At 39.6% G+C, this 21663-nt stretch overlaps 1 protein-coding gene across 5 annotated transcripts in view; it reads left to right on the forward strand.

Annotated features, from left to right (window-relative positions):
- The window catches only part of LAMA2 (laminin subunit alpha 2), a 710513-nt gene that overhangs the window by 685444 nt on the left and 3406 nt on the right, over positions 1-21663 (forward strand). For all 5 annotated transcript variants that reach the window (XM_055535597.1, XM_055535598.1, XM_055535596.1 and 2 more), the window contains 7 exons: positions 147-323; positions 557-725; positions 12498-12610; positions 13150-13339; positions 15401-15556; positions 17007-17160; positions 19784-19914. In XM_055535597.1, coding sequence (XP_055391572.1) covers positions 147-323; positions 557-725; positions 12498-12610; positions 13150-13339; positions 15401-15556; positions 17007-17160; positions 19784-19914 — 1090 coding nt within the window. The remainder of the gene's footprint in view (positions 1-146; positions 324-556; positions 726-12497; positions 12611-13149; positions 13340-15400; positions 15557-17006; positions 17161-19783; positions 19915-21663) is intronic.

A 21663-nucleotide genomic window follows, 5' to 3' on the forward strand; every position in this document is an offset into this window, starting at 1 on the left:
CAATATCATTTGCTAAGTGACAAGTTCCTAGTCATCAGATTTGGCTCTCTTAAAAGCAGGGGTGTGTGGTGGCGGGAGAGACTTTGCTTTCTGGTTGTATAGGACACTGTGTGTTTTACACTTGTTTATTTTCAATATTTTATCAGCATGTTTACTGTTCAAGTGGATGAAGACAGAAAGCATATGCAAAATCTGACCGTGGAACAGGCAATAGAAGTTAAAAAGCTTTTCATTGGGGGCGCTCCACCTGAATTTCAACCCTCGCCACTCAGAAATATTCCTCCCTTTGAAGGCTGTATATGGAACCTTGTTATAAACTCTGTGTAAGTGAATCTCCCTGTTACTCTTTTTTTTTCATAGGCGGATCGCTATTGCATCTACATTATCCAAAACCATGGGGTGGGGGAGAGGGGAAACAATGAAGATCTTCAAGTCAAATTTTTGTTTAATTGCACTGAGACCTTTAAAAGGGGAAAGGGGAAATGTGATGTAACGGTAGGGAAGCAGGACAATGAAAATTAAGAGAAGGTATTGAATTTTTATTATGTTCCCTTAGCCCTATGGATTTTGCACAGCCTGTATCCTTCAAAAACGCAGACATTGGTCGCTGTGCCCATCAGAAACCCCCTGAGGAGGAAGATGGAGCAGTTACAGCTGAAACAGTTATCCAGCCAGAGCCGGTTCCCACCCCAGCGGTTCCTGCACCCACCCCGTTTCTGACACACGTAGGTGTTTACGTCCCATTGCTTTCTCATTGTACCCCTGTGTTGGTAGTCACTTTCTGAAAGAAGGTTACTCAGGGTATCTAGTATACTCTACTGCTAGAATTAGAGGAAGGGCCACCTGTCTATGAAAGCCTATTCTCCTTATGTCTTCCTTGAATTACTTTCATTTATATTTATGGTCTCCTTTAATCTTCTTGTTTATAAAGTGGCACATGTTTTCAGTTGGAAAGTTAGCACAAAAATGTCTGCAGAATCAAGAATAAAATCCACCTATACTAGCACCACCCAGAGGTAATCATATCAATTTTCAGCCCCTTTTATTTGCATTTTACACAGTAGATCTCATATCATGTATACAACTTGGTATTCTGTTTTTAAAAACCAGTTGTACATAGGTAAAACTGTTTCTAAACATCTTGCCAATGTGTGTGTCTAATATGATGTATATGTATGTGTATGTTTGTGTGAGAGAGACATAAAAAAATACTTCATAGAATGGAAGGTAGTAAGTATATCCTTGATTAGAGCGTGGGTCCAGAGTCAGACTGCCTGGGTTCAAATCCCAGCACATCTGTATGAATTGGGAAAGCTACTTAGCCAATCTGTTCCCCTCAGTTAACTCATCTGTACAGTGAGTATAGACTTTTTTAAAAGATGTTTGTTGAACACCTAGCATTATACTCAACATTTAATAAATGGCATAATTACCATATAGTAATGATCATAGTGACAGCTTTTAAACAATTTCTATCCAATATTATAAGTAATTTTTCTAACAGTTGTCTAAAATATATATCTATATATATATATACACATCATCACCTCATTTTTAGCTGAGTTAATTAAGAATTAGTTAGCCTAAATAATAAACCCAAACACAGTCAGTAAGTGGCAGGATAGGAATTTTAATCCGGTGGGTCTGATTGTACAATCTGATTCCTTATCACGGCGACACTTTGCCTTTACAGCTTGTTCTATGTCTTGCTCACTGATCGGTTACCATTTAGAGCATTTCTAGGTTTTCACTACTAGAAACTGTATTCTAATCAGCACTTCTGTACCTCAGACTTTCTCATTGTTTCTAATGATGTTCTAAAAACAGATTCTTCGATGGGTAATTATGAGGCCAAGTGAAGAATATAGCCAAGATTCTCAACATGTATACAGGAATTGCTTTTTCCAAAGGTTATACAGATTTTCATTCTCACCACCAAAGAGCTCACACTGCTCTTGACAGCGCACGCACCGTACTTACAATATTTGCCAGTTGACAGGTGGAAATGTTACCTTGAGTGCCGATTTTGAAACTCTCCAACATTTTGTTCTTTTTGTTAGTTTTCATGATGGAATTGTTCTGCAGAGTGGTGTGCTCATTGTCACTAGAAATATTTATTAAATGAGAAGCCAAACTGGCCATTTATTCCAATCGTCATTTCCTCCTCTGTAAAATGTGGGTATTATACCTACATTGCCTAATGATGGGATTATTATAAGAATCAAATGAGATAATATATGTGGAAGTTCTTTGAAAAGTGGGAAAGGTATGCACGCATAGATACTGTAGGAAGATTCTTTCTTGTGGGCTTTTCTCTAGCTGCAGTGAAAGGGGGCTACTCCCTAGTTGCAGTACATGAGTTTCTTACTGCGGTGGCTTCTCTCATTGTGGAGCATGGGCTCCAGAGCGTTTGGGCTTCAGTTGTTGCAGCACGTGGGCTCAGTAGTTGTGTTCCCGGGCTCTGGAGCACAGGCTCAGTACTTGTGACTCACAGGCTTAATTGTCCTGCAGCATGTGGGATCTTACCAGACCAGGGATTGAGCCCTTGTCTCCTGCATTGACAGGTGGGTCCTTTACCTCTGAGCCACCAGGGAAGCCCCAGACACTGTGAGAATTCTCTGCATTTACTAAGTAACTAGTATGTGTCCAGTACTCTGCCAGGCATAGTATATCCATTATTTCATTTGATTTCCACAAGTTGTTAATCATTTATTGTTTATTTATATTGTTGGAAGTATTATTAGCCCCCTTTCACAGAAGAAAATACCTCTGATCACACAGCACAGCTAGCAAGTGAAAGGCTATCAGTCATTTGGGGATTAGTTCAGGGAGTTGCTTTTCTCCTAAGACATACTGAGATCTGCCACATGGATTTTAGAATGTTTCCTTAGTGCTTCCATAATATGGCTTTATGCTAGACTTCTCCCAGCAAAGGGAAGGTGAATGATCCCCACCCCTTTTCCCTCATACACCGCTCTCTGAACTGTTATCCTTCATATCTGTTCCTTGGTCTCAAGTCAATTAAAGAATTAAAAACGCTGTGGGTAAAATGAGCTTTTTAGACATTGGATACAGATATCCATTTGGATTCTATAGGAAAGTGGATCCTAAATTCTGAACAACTAACTTAGAATTATAAAAAGCAGAAGCCCTAGAGACCAGCTGGTCCAATTGCCATCTTAATACATGAATCTTTTTATATACTTGATGTGGACTTAAAAACTTTGCTTGAACATTCCATTGACAAGGCTCTTCCAGTGTAATAGGGCAGGCTCTAGCTGTAGGAAAGCCATTGGTTATAATGAAGTAAAACCACATCCCTATAACCTCCATGTAATGATTGTGTTTCTGTAGCCAAACACATTAAGTTTTTATCTCTCTAACATCCCTTCAAGCATTTGAAAACAGCTGTGCTCTCCCTTCCCAGGCTAAATATTCCATTATCTCAAGCATTTTTCTTAATTTCTAATTTTGTTATTCCCACCAATAATATTCTTATATTTGAAATATCTCTTTCAAAATATGGCACCTAGAATAGACCATACTACTCAAACTGGAGTACGCAGTTCAGAGGACAGCAGAGTTCCTCCTTCCACTGGTCTGTCGTCATATTCTACTAATACACCTGAGAACGTTTTAATGTTTTAAGCAGATGTGTCATGCCATCAGTTCCTCGTTAGGTACTGTATTTGGTCAACCAAAACTTTGAGGGCCTTTGAAATTCTCTTGAGTTGGGTCCCTCAGCCAGTAAACGTTGAATTGGTCTGGTTTATTGGTGAATAAGTCTGCTGGACCTACCAGTCGCCCTTCTTTTTCTCTTTTTAGTGATCACCTTTCTTAGTTGTGTTTTAAAACACAGCCTTTTAGGAGATCTCAAGCATATCCTTCTGTGGTTTCTAGAGATCATATTTGCCTCCTTTTTCTGAAAACAAAGATCCTTTCACATCTGGACTGGAGATTTTAACTCATTTAAGTTTTCTTATAACCTTCTGTTCTAATTCCAGTTTTCTCTCAGCAGTGTATTTAACTTCTACAAAAAAGAGTGATCCACTTAACAGAGAAGACAAAAGCAGAAGAGAGGTTGAGTAACAGTCCTGTGGGTTGGTGTAGAAAGACTCACAGAACATCAGACTTGCACATTGTAATACTTATGACCATGTGGTCAAATTTGTGTATTTTAGAATCTTTCATCACTGTTGGGTTGTACTATATTTTCAGAGTTTCAGATCATGGAACCATACGTATTTCCTCTTTTTAATTTGATTTATTTCATTTTCATTCATTATTTGTGTGTGTGGAGAGAAGTATCTACTTTTTAAAGGCTATGTTTTATGACAAATATTTACTAAGAGTCTACAAAATGCAAAGATTGGTAAGATATCATCATTTATTTTATGACATTTATTTCAATATGTATTAAGAGCCTACTAAAGAAACAGAAACAGAAAGACATATTTGAGAAAGTAGACATTACCATAAATAGCACAGTAACCAAATATGCAAGGAGGTCAGTCAGGATAAATGCCAAGTATGGACTGCAAACGCAACTGGCTAGCTTCCAAGATGGAAAATTAGAAGCATGGCAGGGGGCACCGTTAACCTCCATCCAGGTTAGTGGTACCTAGAGGTGTGAAAACAGATCCATAAAATGCAAGTTTTAATATGTCACCATACTCTTGTACTTAAAATCTTTCAATCGAAAAATATAAAATGACATACTTATGACATTATGTTAAGTGGGGAAAACAGGATATAAGACTCTGTATTCTGCATCATCATATCTATATCAATAGTTAGAAAAACACATAAATCTTTTCGAAAAATGCATCAGATGCTAACAGCAGATGATGGATATGGTCCAGAGATGATTTTCATCATTTCAAAAAATATTCTTAAGTGTGTTTTGTTTTCATAAATGTTTTAAAAGATGAATTGGAAAGAAATGTTTTTTCTGCATTTATTTCTCCACAACCACCAGTTATATAGCTGATTTCCTCACTGGGGAAGAGAAACATGCTGCGTGAGCCCCTCTCAGCTCAACCACATTGAGAGTCACTGAGGAAACAAACCAGGTCGTCAATCCAAGTGATCCATGACAGAGGTCTGCCTCTCCATCTGCTGTAGCCCACCTGCCTTTACTCAGTGAACTCAGGGGGCTCACTGAATAACTGCCTTGTCCTCTCTAAATGGAGGAAATCCTACTGAAAAAGAGGATAATGTTTACTCTGAGGATTGTTGTTATTGTTGTTCAGTTGCCAAGTTATGTCCGACTCTTCATGACCCCATGTACTGCAGCACACCAGCTTTCCCTATCTGTCAGCATCTCCCGGAATTTGCCCAAGCTCATGTCCATTGAATCGGTGATGCCATCCAACTATCTCATCCTCTGTTGCCTGCTTCTCCTTCTGTCTTCAGTCTTTCCCAGCATCAGGGCATTTTCCAATGAGTCTTTGCATCAAGTGGCCAAGGTATTGGAGCTTCAGCTTCAGCATCAGCCCTTCCAATGAGTATTCAGGGTTGATTTCCTTTAAGATGGACTGGTTTGATCTCCTTGCAGTCCAAGGGACTCTCAGGAGTCTTCTCCAACTCCACAGTTCAAAAGCATCAGTCTTCAGCGCTCAGCTTTCCTTATGGTCCAACTCTCGCATCCATACATGACTACTGGAAAAACCATAGCTTTGACTGGACAGACCTTTGTCAGTAATGTCTCTGCTTTTTAATATGCTGTCTAGGTTTGTCATAACTTTTCTTCCAAGGAGCAAATGTCTTTTGATTTCATGGCTGCAGTCACCATCTGCAGTGATTTTAGCCCAAGAAGAGGAAATCTGTCACTGTTTCCAACTTTCCCCTTTCTATTTGCCATGAAGTGATGTGACCGGATGCCATGATCTTAGTTTCTTTAATATTTAGTTTTAATCTGGATTTTTCACTCTCTTTCTTTACCCTCATCAAGAGGTTCTTTAGTTCCTCTTCACTTTCTGCCATTAGAGTGATATCATCCACATATCTGGGGTTGTTGATATTTCTCCAGGCAATCTTGATTCCAGCTTGTAACTCATCCAACCCTGCATTTCTCATGACATGCTCTGCATATAAGTTAAATAAATCAGTGACAATAAACAGCCATACGAGGTTCTAACCATCGCTTCTTGATAGGCATACAGGTTTCTCAGGAGACAGGTAAGATGGTCTGATATTCCCATCTCATTAAGAGTTTTCCACAGTTTGTTAATCCACAAGGTCAAAAGCTTTAGTGTAGTCAGTGAATCAAAGGTAGATGTTTTCCTGGAATTCCCTTGCTTTGTCTATGATCAAGCAAATGTTGGCAATTTGATCTCTGGTTCCTCTGCCTTTTCTAAACCCAGATTAGACATATGGAAGTTCTTGGTTCATGTAATACTGAAGCCTAGCATGCAGGATTTTGAGCATAACCTTGCTGGCATGTGAGATGAGTGCAATTGTCCAGTAGTTTGAACATTCTTTAGTACTGCCCTTCTTGGGAACTGGGATAAGGATTGACCTTTTCCAGTCCTGTGGCCACTGCTGGATTTTCCAAATTTGCTGATATAATTGACATAAGTGCAGCACTTTGGTAGCATCGTCTTTTAGGATTTTAAATAGTTCTGCTGGAGTTCCGTCACCTCCACTAGCTTTATTGACAGCAGAGCTTCCTAAGGCCCACTTGCCTTCCACTCCAGAATTCCTGGCTCAGGGTGAGTGACCACACCATCGTGGTTATCCAGGTCATTAAGATCTTTTTTGTTCAGTTCTTCTGTGTATTCTTTCCATCTCTCCTTGATCTCTTCTACTTCTGTTAGGTTTTTTACAGTTTCTGTCCTTTATTGTGCCCATCTTGGGATGAAAGTTTCCTTCGATAGTTCTAATTTTCTTGAAGAGATCTCTAATCTTTTCCCCTTCTGTTTTCCTCTATATCTTTGCATTGTTCACACAGAAAGGCCTTCTTGTCTTTCCTTGCTGTCCTCTGGAGCTCTGTGTTTAGTTGGGTGTACCTTTTCCTTTCTCCTTTGCTTTTTGCTTCTCTTCTTTCTTAAGCTACTTGTGAAACCTCCTCAGACAATCCCTTTGCCTTCTTGCTTTTCTTTTTATTTGGGATGTTTTTGTTCACTGCCTCCTGTACAATATTACAGACCCCTGTCCATAGTTCTTCAGAGACTCTGTTTACTAGATCTAATCCCTTTAATCTATTCGTCACCTCCACTGTGTATCCATAGGGATTTTAATTATACCTGGCCAGCCTAGTGGTTTTTCCCCACTTTCTTTAATGTAAGCCTGAATTTTTCTATAAGAAGCTGATGGTCTGACCCACATTCAGCTCCTGGGCTTGTTTTTGCTGACTGTATACAGCTTCTCCAACTTCAGCTACAAAGAATGTAGTCAATCTGATTTCAGTATTGACCATTTGATGATTGATGTCCATGTGTAAAGTTGTCTGTTGTGTTGTTGAAAAAGAGTATTTGCTATGACCAGTGGATTCTTTTGGCATAACAAGGATTATTATGGCCTAGATTATACACTGTGTGCAAAGTACCTGCTCACAGTAACACTCCAACCTTCTTCTAAGAAAATTAGTTACTTTAACCTTTCGCACTTCTAAGGTGAGAGCAAGGGTTAGGGAAAGGGGGTGAGCAATCTGTTTTTAAACAAACTCCAACACGATATGGTTATTATCTCTCAAGTCTCCTATCAGTTTCAATTCTCACCATTTTCTCTTTTTAAATCAAAATTCAGAATTTTAGGAATTTATTTAAGAATTAAGACTTACGCGTTAATTCCAGAAGTGGCAACTACCCGTCTACGTGTCCCTTATTTGTTCCAGCACAATTGACAGCATCCTCTCCTATTCTGTCGCCTTCATTTCCTTCTTTACAACGTCACACCTGTCCCAACCAGCAACTTACAGCAGAAGGACAATGTTCACTCTCCTCCAGGGCAATTTAAGAGTATTTTGAGAAAGCCCTGCCCTGTGAAATGGATTATGTCAATCCTATTATTAATACATGCCAGAACATCATAGATCAGAGCGCATGTTTTTTTTCCACATATTATCTCATTTGATAGTGTGGTAGCTATCGTCTCTTCATGCTGCTGCTGCTGCTAAGTCACTTCAGTCGTGTCTGACTCTGTGCGACCCCATAGACGGCAGCGCACCAGGCTCCCCCGTCCCTGGGGTTCTCCAGGCACACTGGAGTGGGTTGCCATTTCCTTCTCCAATGCAGGAAAGTGAAAAGTGAAAGTGAAGTCGCTCAGTCGTGTCCGACTCCTAGCGACCCCATGGACTGCAGCCTATCAGGCTCCTCCGTCCATGGGATTTTCCAGGCAAGAGTACTGGAGTGGGGTGCCATTGCCTTCTCCGATCTTCTCTTCATACTGCTCTCTTATTCTTTAACCTGTTTAGCGCTGGATAAAAAAAGAAAAAAAAAAAACATTTCTGCATCTTCTATTTGTGGATGTTTCTCATGGAGCACAGCCAAGGATAAGAGTAGATAAGAGTGTGGACTTCTAGTACTACAGAAAATTATCAAAATGTGACAAGTTCTCTGCAGGTATATATGCCGTTTATACCAAGTCTTTCCAACCAATGTGGCCTGTGTGGATTTATATACAATGCGCTGGCTGCATGGTTGTTCTTTTGTTTGTTTAAACTAGAAGTTTATTGGAATGTTGAACTTTGAATTTCAAAGTCTAAAATGTGAATACTAAGAGGAGTGGATAAATAGCCATGAGGAGTCCCTGCAGTTCAGGGCTCTTGGGGGAGATGTGAAAAAGAGGTAGAAAAGAATAGAGCAAAAGAAAGATATTCCTCCTGCAGATTTAATGCTACGACTTTAAAAGCTTAGTACAGTCCTGGCCAATAAATCGAGTGGATACTGATATGTATTTAAAGGGGAAACATACATTTTTCCATACCACAAAGAATTACTCTTCAGACATTAGTGTGTAAATGTAACTACCAATGGCCACTGTTTACCAAAAGAGCTTATATTCAGAGAGTTAACATAACTCAGTTTCTCAGTAAAAAACTTGAACAGGGGTTTTGTATTTCAGAATATTAAAGTCTGTACCATAAAAATTATCTTCTGCTTAGTATTCATGCCAAAAGAAGAGCATCACAAAGATGCATCCAACTTTGAAGAAGTCATTTTAGCCCTCATTTGTTTAGAATTTTTGACTCATGAAAGAAGAAAATGGTGCTACTTTTTGAATTAATTTTTATTAAAGTATAGTTGATTTACAATATTACATCATTTTCAGGTACACAGCATAGTGAATCAGTATTTTTGCAGACTATACTTCAATTATGCAATTTTTAAATCATTCATCATTTGGTGCTTTGAAGAACAGAGATGCCAATTTTGGTCAATAAAATTAAAGTCTCTACTCTGCACCAATCTAAAGTCAAGCAATGTTTATCCACCAATCATATGTTGTTCTGAATCCAATAACACATTTCTAAATTAAACCCAAAAGTCAGCAGTTGGAAGTGACCCCTGCTTTATTCTGATCTGAAATTAATTGAGTAACAGGATGAAGGTGAAAATGTTAAGCTCCATTGCCAATCCGAGGCTCTATCCACTTGCCTAAACATGGCTATGGGAAGCACAGCTTCCTTCAGAGTCCTCTCCAACCGCATTGCTGCTCCCAACAGGTGCATGGCCATGTTTAGACTCCCGCCCAAGTCCTGTCTGCATACATCTTGTCAGCTGCCAAGCAGAGATGTACATGGAGCAAGCACATCCTATCCCTTCATATTTTCCCCATGTGTACTTTAAAGAGTCACCACAAGGTGGCAGGATTGTAACATGCTGAGATTGATGATCCCCTGATATTTGTATCATTGTTTTAACACATTTCAGAGATCAGTTTTTCCAAAATAACACAAGTCACGTCCATAAAGATGATGCCTCCCCTCGAGTTCACACTGGCTTGAAGGAAGACAATTCATCTTGCAACAACTATTCTTTAAAGGTTACTTAAAATTATGTCACTAGAAGACCCTTAGCTTCAATTTCTTTGGGAAGCAGGGTTGAAAATGTCTTTAATGACAAAATCATTTTAGTCTTGTGCAAACCTTGGGGCATTTTCTATCCCATCTCACATGGTGCCTCTTCAAAATGTGGTTAGAAGGAAAAGAGCCACTTGAGTGGCCAGGTGAGCACTCTGCCCTCCGAGGGGTTTGAGGGAGGAGAAAGAAGAGATACAACAGGTAACCTTCTGGGAATGTCAGGCCTGGGTTCAGATCTGCCCACAGGAAAGCAGTTTAGACACAGTCCATCCCATCTCCCTTTAACCAAGTGAGAGGAGGCATTGAGGCTTGCAGCAGAAACATTACCAGACTAGAGACTGTTGGAGAATTGTCTTCGCGTTTAAATCCTAAAGCAGATACACAGAAAATTCTCTTACACTGGTACTTCTCTGTCTTCTTTCAATTGCCAATTTTATAAAAGAAGGTGATACTGGAGTGGGTAGCCTATCCCTTCTCTAGGGGATCTTCACGACCCAGGGATTGAACCGGGGTCTCCTGCATTGCAGGTGGATTCTTTACCAACTGAGCTATGAGGGAAGCCCTTAGGGCTACACATTATCGTTCCCTAATTCCTCCACATAAAGTGACCTTTTCAAGACCTCAGTTTTCAGAGTTGAGGGTTTAGAGATGCTTTAGCTAAATCCTTCCCCTTGATGGATTCCCAGCAGGTCAGATTCTCTTCAAGATTTCTGAGGAGGACTGCAGGCTACTTACGTACGTTGTGATAGTCGTCTCTACGGAAAATACTGAGAGGCTGATAAATGATCCAGTTCTATTAAGAGCATCACTGAAGGCTGAGACATTAAGCTACCAAGATCTTTCCATTGTGGGCTCTTTTTTGCACGCAGTGTAATAAGAAAGGTGCCATGTGCTGATTCCAAGAGAGGCCCAGTCAGCTGCATGAATAGATAGCATTTTTCTGTTCTGCCCGCTGAGTTTTTGCATATCTGTGTGAATTTGAGCCACAGTCTGTTCTTTGTAACTGACCATCTCCTGGGAAGCTAGGTCAGGGAAATACTTCCATAAAGGCCAATTTTACAGCATTTTAAGACACTTAAAGCCTTTTACGTGCTGTGGCAGAGTGCTCCATTTGACTAAGCTCAAGAGAAAAGAGGGCAAGGCTTTTCCTCATCAAGGAAAAATTTCCTGTGCGCTGATGACTCATCTCCAAGGTACAGTCTCTGGGAAGAGCTTTCTGTATCCAGAGCCCACCTTGGGCTCTTTGAGGATCTCTGCTGACTCAGCATGCACTGGGGCAGTGGCCCGTCCAGTGCTATTAAAGTGCAGATCTTTAAAAACAGATGTGCTGTTGAGAGCATGCGGGTTATTTATTTTCTTGTGTACGTCGTGTTCTAAAAGACTTCTTAAGCAGCTTGTACTTGGAATTATTTTGTGAAAATAGAGACCAGGGAAAGGTGGCTTTGGTAACTTGAGAAGCCTTGATTATCTATTGAGCTGAGGGTTACTGTAGCCAAGTAAGGTCCACCCAGCCAGGTCCGGCTTTATAATTGACAGAGCCCAGAGCCAAGTGAAAATGCTAGGCACCTTGTTCAAAAATTATTAAGAATTTCAAAATGATGCCAGCAGGGCAGTAAGCTCAGTGACTGCACAGGAAGCCTGCCTCTGATAGCCCTGCAGCGAGATCTCCCTTGTAAGCACCCTAGGAAGCTGATCTTTGAAAGGTGGCAGTTGAAATGGTATATGGTGGGTTACATTAAAAACTGTGCTGGGTTGCCTAGCAACAAGCTAAGGGACTGAATGGCTGACTTGCAAGTTGAGAAACACCAACTTGAAAGTCTAAATTCACAGAAATCTTCTAGCACTGATAGTTTTCAAGAAAAAGTAAGACAGTGGGAGACAGAAACAGGGAGGGGAAGAAAGAACGTATTTTTCCACTCATAACCCGGCAGCGGCTAGCTTGTCACTTTCCCTGTTCAATCTTCTAAGCGGATAACTCTTCATAAGTGAAGTAGAAGTGAGAAGGAAATTCCAGTTTTCTCGGAAGTATAAATAATAGTTTTCCTTAAAGGAGAAAGAAATGGCAACCCACTCCAATATTCTTGCCTGGATAATTCCATGAATTCCATGGACAGATTAGCCTGGCAGGCTACAATCCATGGGGTCACAAAGAGTTGGACACAACTGAGCAACTAACACTTTAAAGGATGGTGGAAACATGAATTAATCAATGCATATTTTTGAGCACATGCCTTTGGCAACTCAAGGGTACAGTATAAGAAAACGGTTTCACATTTATGGAACATTTAGTAGTCAGTACCTCCTATGCAGTAGATTACAGAGATGAATCAGAGACTGCTTTTATTTCTCAGAAACTTAAGCGAGATTATGTGAGAACATGAAACTGAAATATAAGAAACCATTAGACAGCAGCATTACATTTTAAAGAGTGGAGTCCATAATCTCTGCTTCTTCTCTCCTTGATATTTTACAGGGTCCTTGTGCAGCAGAATCAGAACCAGCTCTCCTGATAGGGAGCAAACAGTTTGGGCTTTCGAGAAATAGTCACATTGCGATTGCATTCGACGACACCAAAGTTAAAAACCGGTATGATTTATTCTGAGATATTAGATAAGAACTGATAAATGGAAGTACTAAATGTTCATTTACTCAAGTTTAATTAACTAGATTTATTAATATATGAGGTGAGATTTTTTTAATTCACTAAGTACAGTAAAGAATAGAAATATATTTATCTGAGCCCGAGAAGCCCAGTTTAGAAACTCAGCAGACCTGGAAAGTCCTCACCTCTGAAAAGGTTTTGCTATGTTTTATGAAATGGCTTCCCTGGTGGCTCAGCTGGTAAAGAATCTGCCTGCAATGCAGGAGACTAGGGTTTGAGCCCTGAAGTGGAAAAATCCCATGGAGAAGGGAATGGCTACCCACTCCAGTATTCTTGCCTGGAGAATCCCATGGACAGGGAAGCCTGGTGGATTACAGTCCATGGAGTTGCAAAGAGTTGGACAGGACTGAGTGACTAAGCATGTGTGCATCCTTTATGAAAAGGCACCGTGACCCGATACCACCCTATGCTAGGGTAAGAACGCTCTTCTTCCTGTTTTATTTTGCATACTTTTATTTCACAGTCTCACCATTGAATTTGAAGTGCGAACTGAAGCTGAATCAGGCTTGCTCTTCTACATGGCACGGATCAACCACGCTGATTTTGCTACAGTTCAGCTGAAAAATGGATTGCCCTACTTCAGTTATGACTTGGGAAGTGGTGACACCAGCACTATGATCCCCACCAAAATCAATGATGGCCAGTGGCACAAGGTAATAGTCCCAGGATGTCAGCAGTGCGCTACAACGGGGTTACTGGGGGGCAACCATTAGCGTGCCCCTGGTCCCAGGACTGTTTTGCAGTGCAGACACTGACTCTGGGGCTACTGAAATGTGGCAGGGGTTAAAAATACAGCAAGCGCCATATACAACTGCCCAACCTAGGAAAATGGGGTCAGACCTGGATAGGTTTATAGTTGAACACTTGTGTGCCTCATCATGGTACCACAAGATTCCATCATTGCTATACAGCTGCGGTTCCCAAATATCTGTCCACAAACTAGGGCCAGGCAATTGAAGACATTCCCAATACGCTAAGTATTACCACTTAGAGAGGGAAATGGCAACCCAATCCAGTATTCTTGCCTGGAAAATTCCATGGACAGAGGAGCCTGGTGGGCTATAGTCTGTGGGGTCACAAAGAGTCAGACAGGACTGAGCAGGCATGCATGCAAGTATTATTATGGGACAATGGAATGTGTTGATCATGAAGCTCTATGTATTCAATGTAAAGGAATAATATTTATTCTGAAATTCTATTCTCCCATTTTTAAGGGGCCAAAATGGCCTCTCTTTTATGACATAATATTTGACCAACTCAAAAGCTGGCAACACTAAAATGGGCCTTAAAGCTCCCTTCTTCTGCTCTCCCACCCCCTACAGGTCTGAGCACACTAAGAGTCTGAGAATCTGCTACACTGTGTTTAAAGTCCTCTAGGGTATCATTTCCACCAACAGTCATTTGGAACAACTTTTTAAATGTTGGCCTTACACCCAGAAGCTGGTACTGTTATGGGCACAGAAGGCTCATTTGCCAGCTTACTGTCCTCTTTGGCATGACTGCAAGTAGATAATATACTGCCTGATTAAAACAAAACTCACTCAGAATTTGTCTCTGCACCTGTTGTAGCCTATTAAGTAAAGCTTCCCTAGGTGGACCAATTAAATTTTTAGAGTAAGATATTATTAGCTATTGGAATTTACATATTAACATACTTGAACTTGTCATATATAGAAAGCCAAGGAACCTGGAAAAAAATGATATAAACTCAAAGTCAACTAATTTGTTATCTAGAAATAAGAAATTTTCTAGGGAGCTTATGACTAGCAAATATTTTATGCAGGAGCTCTATTACAGTTTATTCTAATCTCCGGCTAATAGAATAATAAATATGATACTTGAGAAAGAGACATATTGTCAGGCCACAGTGAGGCTGGGATTAAGAAAGATAGTTTAAATACTCTAAGTAGCCAAATGAAGGAGGGGTTTTATCCTTGAGGGTTTTTTAAAAATCATTTCCAAAGCCAGCATAGATAAGTATAAAATAAGGTCTTCAATTACTCTAATCCTGATGTAGATTTGTTTTTAAACCATTGTTGTCCTCCAGCGTTTCACAAGGTTACATACTCCTTTTCCTAAATTCAGACTCAGGGATTTTATGCTCAAGCTAGTCTTCACACCATTTGCTTCACTCTGCCCCAGAAGATAAGTCACTCCACTGCTATAATTTCAGCCCCAGTCAGCTTTCCATCTTTCTCCTGATTCTACTAATCAGCTGCTGCAGAAACATCAGTGCAACTTGGACACACTGCCCTTCCTGCAATTCTACACAAGAAGTGCCTATTAAGCAGAGGGATGTAGCGTATCTGAAATTGTGCTGGGGAGACCAGACTTTGCTCAATCAAACTAATGCACTTTTGAAATTGGACATGAATTTTGCAGCCCACTTAATTCTTGACAGGGCTCTCCACTGGCAGGTTTCCTTACAGCAAGCATACCTCTTGATGCATATGCTCACCTGGCAACTGTGGAAGAGTCTTCAATCTAAAACTTGCCCAGAAAGACTATGTACTCTTTTGGAGATGGTATTAATGGAAAACACAAACTTTGAGATATTCTTAATTTCACGGATTATTATGGGTTTAGCACATGTTAGGCATTCAGTAAATTACTTCATTTTTTCCTAAGAAATATCCTGAAAGGTCTTATGTCTTATACTCTGCATATCTGAAATTATCTGTGATTGAAATGAATGACTCCTCTTCTTTTGGTAGATTAAGATTATGCGAGTTAAGCAAGAAGGAACTATTTATGTAGATGATGCCTCCAACAGAACCATCAGTCCTAAGAAAGCTGATATTCTGGATGTTGTGGGAATGCTGTATGTTGGTGGGCTACCCATTAACTACACTACTCGAAGAATCGGTCCAGTAAGTGTCTGATTTGTTTCCTTTGTTGCCAAAATAGATGCCTGAGTCATGAATGTATTTTGAATTATTAGGTCACATTGACCCAATTATAGATGAATACAAAGTCATCTTTCCTGAGAAGTGACAATTTTTCTAGGTAGATCTATGAGAGACAATATTAAAAAACAGTGTGGACCCTGGAGCCAAACTCCCTCGGTTTGATTATGTGCTTAACTGTTTAAGTAGCTGTGTGCTCTTGAGCAAGTTACTTAATTTTTCTTTGACAAAGTCCCCTTTTATGTAAAATAGTATACTAATAATACCAAACAAGGTCACTGGAAAGATTAAATGAGGTAGTATATTAAAAGTGCTCAGAAGAATACCAAGTATCTAGAAGGTACTAAGACAACAAAAAAGATGATAATAATAATATTGATGGTACTCTTTCAGGAATAGAGATTTAGCAAATACTGGGAGATGCTGTATCTATCTTGTTCAATACTGGGTTCAGAATTTAAAGTTCTCAGTTTTGTAAATCAATATTCACAATAAATTTTTCTCAGACCACGTATCCTGGTTTGCTTTGGAAAGCATTTTTTCTTTAAAAAAGGGATTAGTGTTTTTAAAAAATGCACTACACACACGTGTGGTTCATTTCTTTGCTCAGATTAGAACATGTGATGATGTGGTTGTTCTTCATCAAAGACAGTTGTTCATGATGGTTACAATTCTCAGCATTTAACCCCTCTTGTGGATGATGATCAGTATTCCTTTCCTTTCATAGCTACTGGCTATGATACCCAGGCTAATCAAAATGAGATTTTCTGAACACTCTCTTCTGAATGAGAGTGGCAAGAGTGGTTAACTTGCCTCCCTTAACCCAGATGAAATATAATGAAGCAGAGTATGACTGATTTATTTCTAGAGTCCCTAAACTTTGAATGCTTCATGCAAGCTTTCAAGTTTCATGTATATGCGCATTTTCTTAGGAAAGTGTCGACTGCTTTCATTAGATTTTCATAAGGAAGAAGCACTGATCCAACCCTAATTATATTTTCAAGTAGAATTTGAACACAGACTATGAAAAAAAATGTATATATAGTAAGGCTAATAAACTGTCACTCGAAACATGAAATAGAAAGATACTAATTACAAGTTACAATATCCAGAGGGGGCCCAGACCTTTATCAAACCAGGGGTCCCACTAGGGATATAGTGTGCAGTATTTTAGAATATCAAAACAGTCATACCCCCAGCTAGATGCAGGTTAATTGAGAAGCAGGACGCAGGATTCTCTGCATCCATGCCCTGAAGCCTTGGGTGACAGGGTTGATCTGGGGAGTCTGGGGGATGCCTCAGGTCAATCAGCTGATGATTTCTAACACAGAGCACCCTACCAGTGATTATACTCCACATATGGGCAAACTTCTGCTAAAATCTGGTATGTGTTTCTTCTGACCTGAACATTTAGGTGACCTATAGCGTTGATGGCTGCATTAGAAATCTTCACATGGTGGAAGCGCCTGCTGATCTTGAACAGCCAACCTCCAGCTACCAAGTTGGGACGTGTTTCGCAAATGCTCAGAAAGGGACATATTTTGATGGAACAGGTTTTGCCAAAGCAGGTGAGGTGCTTCCATCTCCTTCCTGTTGAATATTAACTAGGTGCAAATATTGACTTCTGGTTTGTGTGGGAAGGTAAAAGTCCCTGGGTTCCTAAACTAGCATCCTTTATTTAAACCAGAAATAAAAACTTGTAGGAGTAATTTTTAAAAATGCCTCTTAAAGATTAATGCATCGGATTCTAACAAAAACTAACAGAAGAAATAAAAGGCTATTTGGAGAGTTTATTCTATCTCCTTCCCTGGAAATCAATAACAAAAAAAATGTAATTTTACAAAAAGGGTCATATGTTTCTATTGTATAATGTATTTACTTTTCAGTTTCCCCCATCTGCCTTTCTTTCTGGAGATGAGATAGTATTTTTCTCTCTTTCTCTCTTCAATTCCTTGCATGGTTCCATTTCTTGTTCTCCCCTTACACACAAGGAAAGAAACCTTTCCTTTTCTTTTAGTATCTCCCTCTTTCCAGTGAGCATTTCTAGTCCAGATTTGGATCCCTGTCAGTGAATATACAATTTGGAAAGAAAAATATGAAATAACTTGTACATAATAACAAAAAAAATCTGATATTAACATACTTTGAGATGCATTCAGTCCTATAGTTACCATAGGAACATGCATTTGTTTGTTAGGAAAAAAAAAAAAGAGTACATAACGTGTAGCAGTTAACATGGGAACAGAAGTAATTAAGATGTCATTTCTTCTTTCAAGAATATATGATTAAGATTCTTCATGCTCAGAAATCATAAGAAAACAAGTTAAAAAAAAAAACAAAAACTAGAAACTGTAGAACACATACAAGCAAGGTTCTGGGGATATTTTAAAAAATGATTCAGTTGTGTTGGGAAAATCAGGAAAGGTTTTATGGAGGAATTGACATTTGAGGTTGGGTTTAAAAGATGAGTTGAAGATACATGCAAAGGTTGAAGATAGAAGAGCAGAGCTCTCCAATAAGTGGGAAACTTCCCCTCTGCAGAGCAGAAAACAGAGAAACACAGGATGAGTTATTTATTGAAATGTTGGAGGTTATGTTAAACCCCAAGTTCCATGTTCTGTGAAAGCCCAAAGCTTTTCTCAAGTTTTCTGCAAATTCAGATATCTGGCATTAGCTTGGTCAAATTAGATTCAGCTTCAGACTCTGCAGTTAACATCCACAGATTGACTTGCCATCTTGTGTGGGCTCTTTGGATTCCAGATCAGACTGGACTGGAAAATTTGCCACATCCCTAGTTTCTAATAACTCCTGCCATCACCTCAACACATAGTGTAATACAAGCTGTATAAGACTTGGGTGGTCAGAGGAGGTTACATCACTGGAAAACATACAAGTTCAATTTAAAGCCTTGACATCTTTGTCCTTAAAAGCTCTCCAGTTGCCAGTATCTGGGGGTTTTATGGCTTCTTCACTCCCCCTGCCTCTGCTGAACTGCTTTAAGTCACTCTTCTCTTTTCCTTATTTCTTCTTTTCTAGAACAGAAACAAAATTATTCTGTTTTTCAGGACAATTCAGCTTCTTCTACCTTTTATTCTCAAAATTTGTTCTAAATCCACTTTTATTCATCCAAATCCATCAAATTTCTCAGTAGGAAAAAAAAGTATTTCATATAACAGGTGCCTTCCTTCACTGAAGATAGCTGTGGTTACACATAGCCTTTATTTTTTGCTTAATAAATATGAGACCTGGAAAAAAATTTCATGAGTTTTTCCCTAATATTTCATGCAGGTGATATAGTCTAGCCTGATCTTAATGAATCACTTTGTTTCTAAGAAATTTCTCCTGGCAATCTTGATTCCAGCATGTAACTCACTCAGCCTGACATTTCTCATGATGTGTTCTGCGTGTAAGTTAAATAGAGTGACAATAAACAGCCTTGTCATACGCCTTTCTCAGTCTAGAACCAGTCAGTTGTTCCATACAAGTTTCTAACTGATTCTTGACCCGCATGTCTTAAATACTTGCTAAAAGATGAAATAAACCAATGAATCAAATATGGAAAATTATAGAGAAATGGCTTAACTTGATAAACTAGAAAAGCCTATTTATGTCCCAGAATCTTCTCCTTCAAAATTGCAGTTGCTTTCTTTATAAATAAAATGTTTGGGGATATTTGAGCCTTTTCAGATCGTTGTGGAACCATTTAGAGTGCTGTAGTAAAACTTTACTGAAAAACTATTGAAATGCATGATTTCATCCAATAGCAAGACTTCTATCAGTCACACCTGGCTCTGAGATTTTCTGAGTCAATCTGAGTGCATATTCATTCACTGATTCAACAAATGCATATTAAACCTCCACTCTGTGCCAGATACTTTAAGCATAGGAATAAAATGGTGAGCATTATAGACCAAGTCCTTGCCCTCACAGAATTTATAGTCTAGGAAGGAAGGCAGCCAAGAAAAAAAGTATGAGGTGTCGGCCATGTGAAAGTCTAGAACTTATAGTTGTCTAACACATGAATTGAAAGCTAGTAAGACCAATGCACTATATGAATTTGAATTAACAATTCCTAAGGGAGGCCTGGCATTCTTCATTTTCATGGGGTCGCAAAGAGTCAGACACGACTGAGCGAATGAACTGAACTGAAACTTGAATACACAACATTTTTTTTTAACCTTCATTTTACAGTTGATGGATTCAAAGTGGGATTGGATCTTCTTGTAGAATTTGAATTCCGCACAACTAGAACCACTGGAGTTCTTCTGGGAATCAGCAGCCAAAAAATGGATGGAATGGGTATTGAAATGATTGATGAAAAGGTGAGCATCACATCTGCATATTTCTGCCTCTTCATGGTATTGTTGTTTACAAGTAGAAATCTCTGTTTTGAAGCATTGTTCTGTTCTTTGTTGAGAGAAGGCTAATTTTATTCTTTTCATCCTTCTGGATTACCTCAAGTGTTCTATGTTTTCAACATACTTATTCTGTGTTGTGGTTGTTCAGTCACAAAGTTGTGTCTTCACGACCCCATGGACTGCAGCACACCAGGATTCCCCGTCCCTCAGGGTCTCTCAGAGTTTGCTCAAGTTCATGTCCATTGCATTGGTGATGCTGTCACAGCCATCTCATCCTCTGTCACCCTCCTCTCCTTCTGATTGTAGTCTTTCCCAGCATCAGGGTCTTTTCCTTTTGCATCAGGTGGCCAAAGTATTGGAGCTTCAGCATCAGTCCTTCCAATGAATATTCAGAGTTGATTTCCTGTAAGATTGACTGGTTTGATCTCCTTGCAGTCCAAGGGACTCTCAGGAGTCTTCTCCAACACCACAATTCAAAAGCATCCATTCTTTGGTGCTCCGCCTTCTTTTTGGTCCAGCTCTCACATTCATAGATGACTACTGGAAAGACCATAGCCTTGACTGTACAGACCTTTGTCAGCAAAGTGATGTCTTGGCTTTTTAACCCACTGTCTAGGTTTGTCATAGCTTTCCTGCCAAGTAGCAGGAAAGTAATGCCATGAAGTAATGGGACCAGATGCCATGATCTTAGTTGATTTTTTTTTTTAATACTTAGTTTTAAGCCAGCTTTTCCACTCTTCGTCACCATCAAGAGGCTCTTTGAGTCCTCTTCCCTTTCTGCCATTAGCGTAGTATCATCTGCATATCTGGGGTTGTTGAAATTTCTCCTGGCAATCTTGATTCCAGCATGTAACTCACTCAGCCTGACATTTCTCATGATGTGTTCTGCGTGTAAGTTAAATAGAGTGACAATAAACAGCCTTGTCATACTCCTTTCTCAGTCTAGAACCAGTCAGTTGTTCCATACAAGTTTCTAACTGATTCTTGACCCGCATACAGGTTTCTCTGGAGACAGGTAAGATGGTCTGGTATTCCCATCTCTTTAACAGTTTTCCACAATTTCTTATGATCCACATAGTCAAAGGTTTTAGCTTAGTCAGTGAAACACTCAGGAGGCAGGTCAGATGGTATGGTATTCCTGTCTTTTAGGAGTTTTCCACAGTTTGTGTCAGTTTGCTCACCATGGATAATCTAATTGTAAATTCCTTTCTTTCCCTGCCTGCCTGTGACCAGCAACCTGCAGTGATATGGTCAGTTTACATGTCCTTTGTGCTGCAGCGCTTAGGTGAAAAGAGGAAGGCAAAGTGAGAAATTTCACAAGTTTCCTATTTGATTCCTCAACAGGAATCATACTTCATCCATGTTCACATTTCACTTCCCAAGAGGAAAAAACACATATTTATCTAAAATATGCTTTTCTTTGCTTCTTCCCTCCTTCCTCTCAGTCTTCAAACCATCCTCAAAGGCAGTAAAGCAAAAAGATGCAGGAGCACAGAGACAAAACGGGGGAAAAATAAGCAACATGTAATAGTTTTGCCAGATTTTCAAAACACAGTTTCACTGCATCTTGTTGGAGTAAGCCTTACTTCTTCACCTGCTTATTATAGAACCATGGTTCCCTTCAGCTCGTCAGGGTATCAGGTTCCATCATGATCCACATGGATTTCTCACCAAGCTCTTTTTGTATGCAGAATTCCATTATTACACATTCCA

Source organism: Bubalus kerabau, chromosome 9 (assembly GCF_029407905.1).
Source record: "Bubalus kerabau isolate K-KA32 ecotype Philippines breed swamp buffalo chromosome 9, PCC_UOA_SB_1v2, whole genome shotgun sequence".
In the NCBI taxonomy this organism is placed as follows: domain Eukaryota; kingdom Metazoa; phylum Chordata; class Mammalia; order Artiodactyla; family Bovidae; genus Bubalus; species Bubalus kerabau.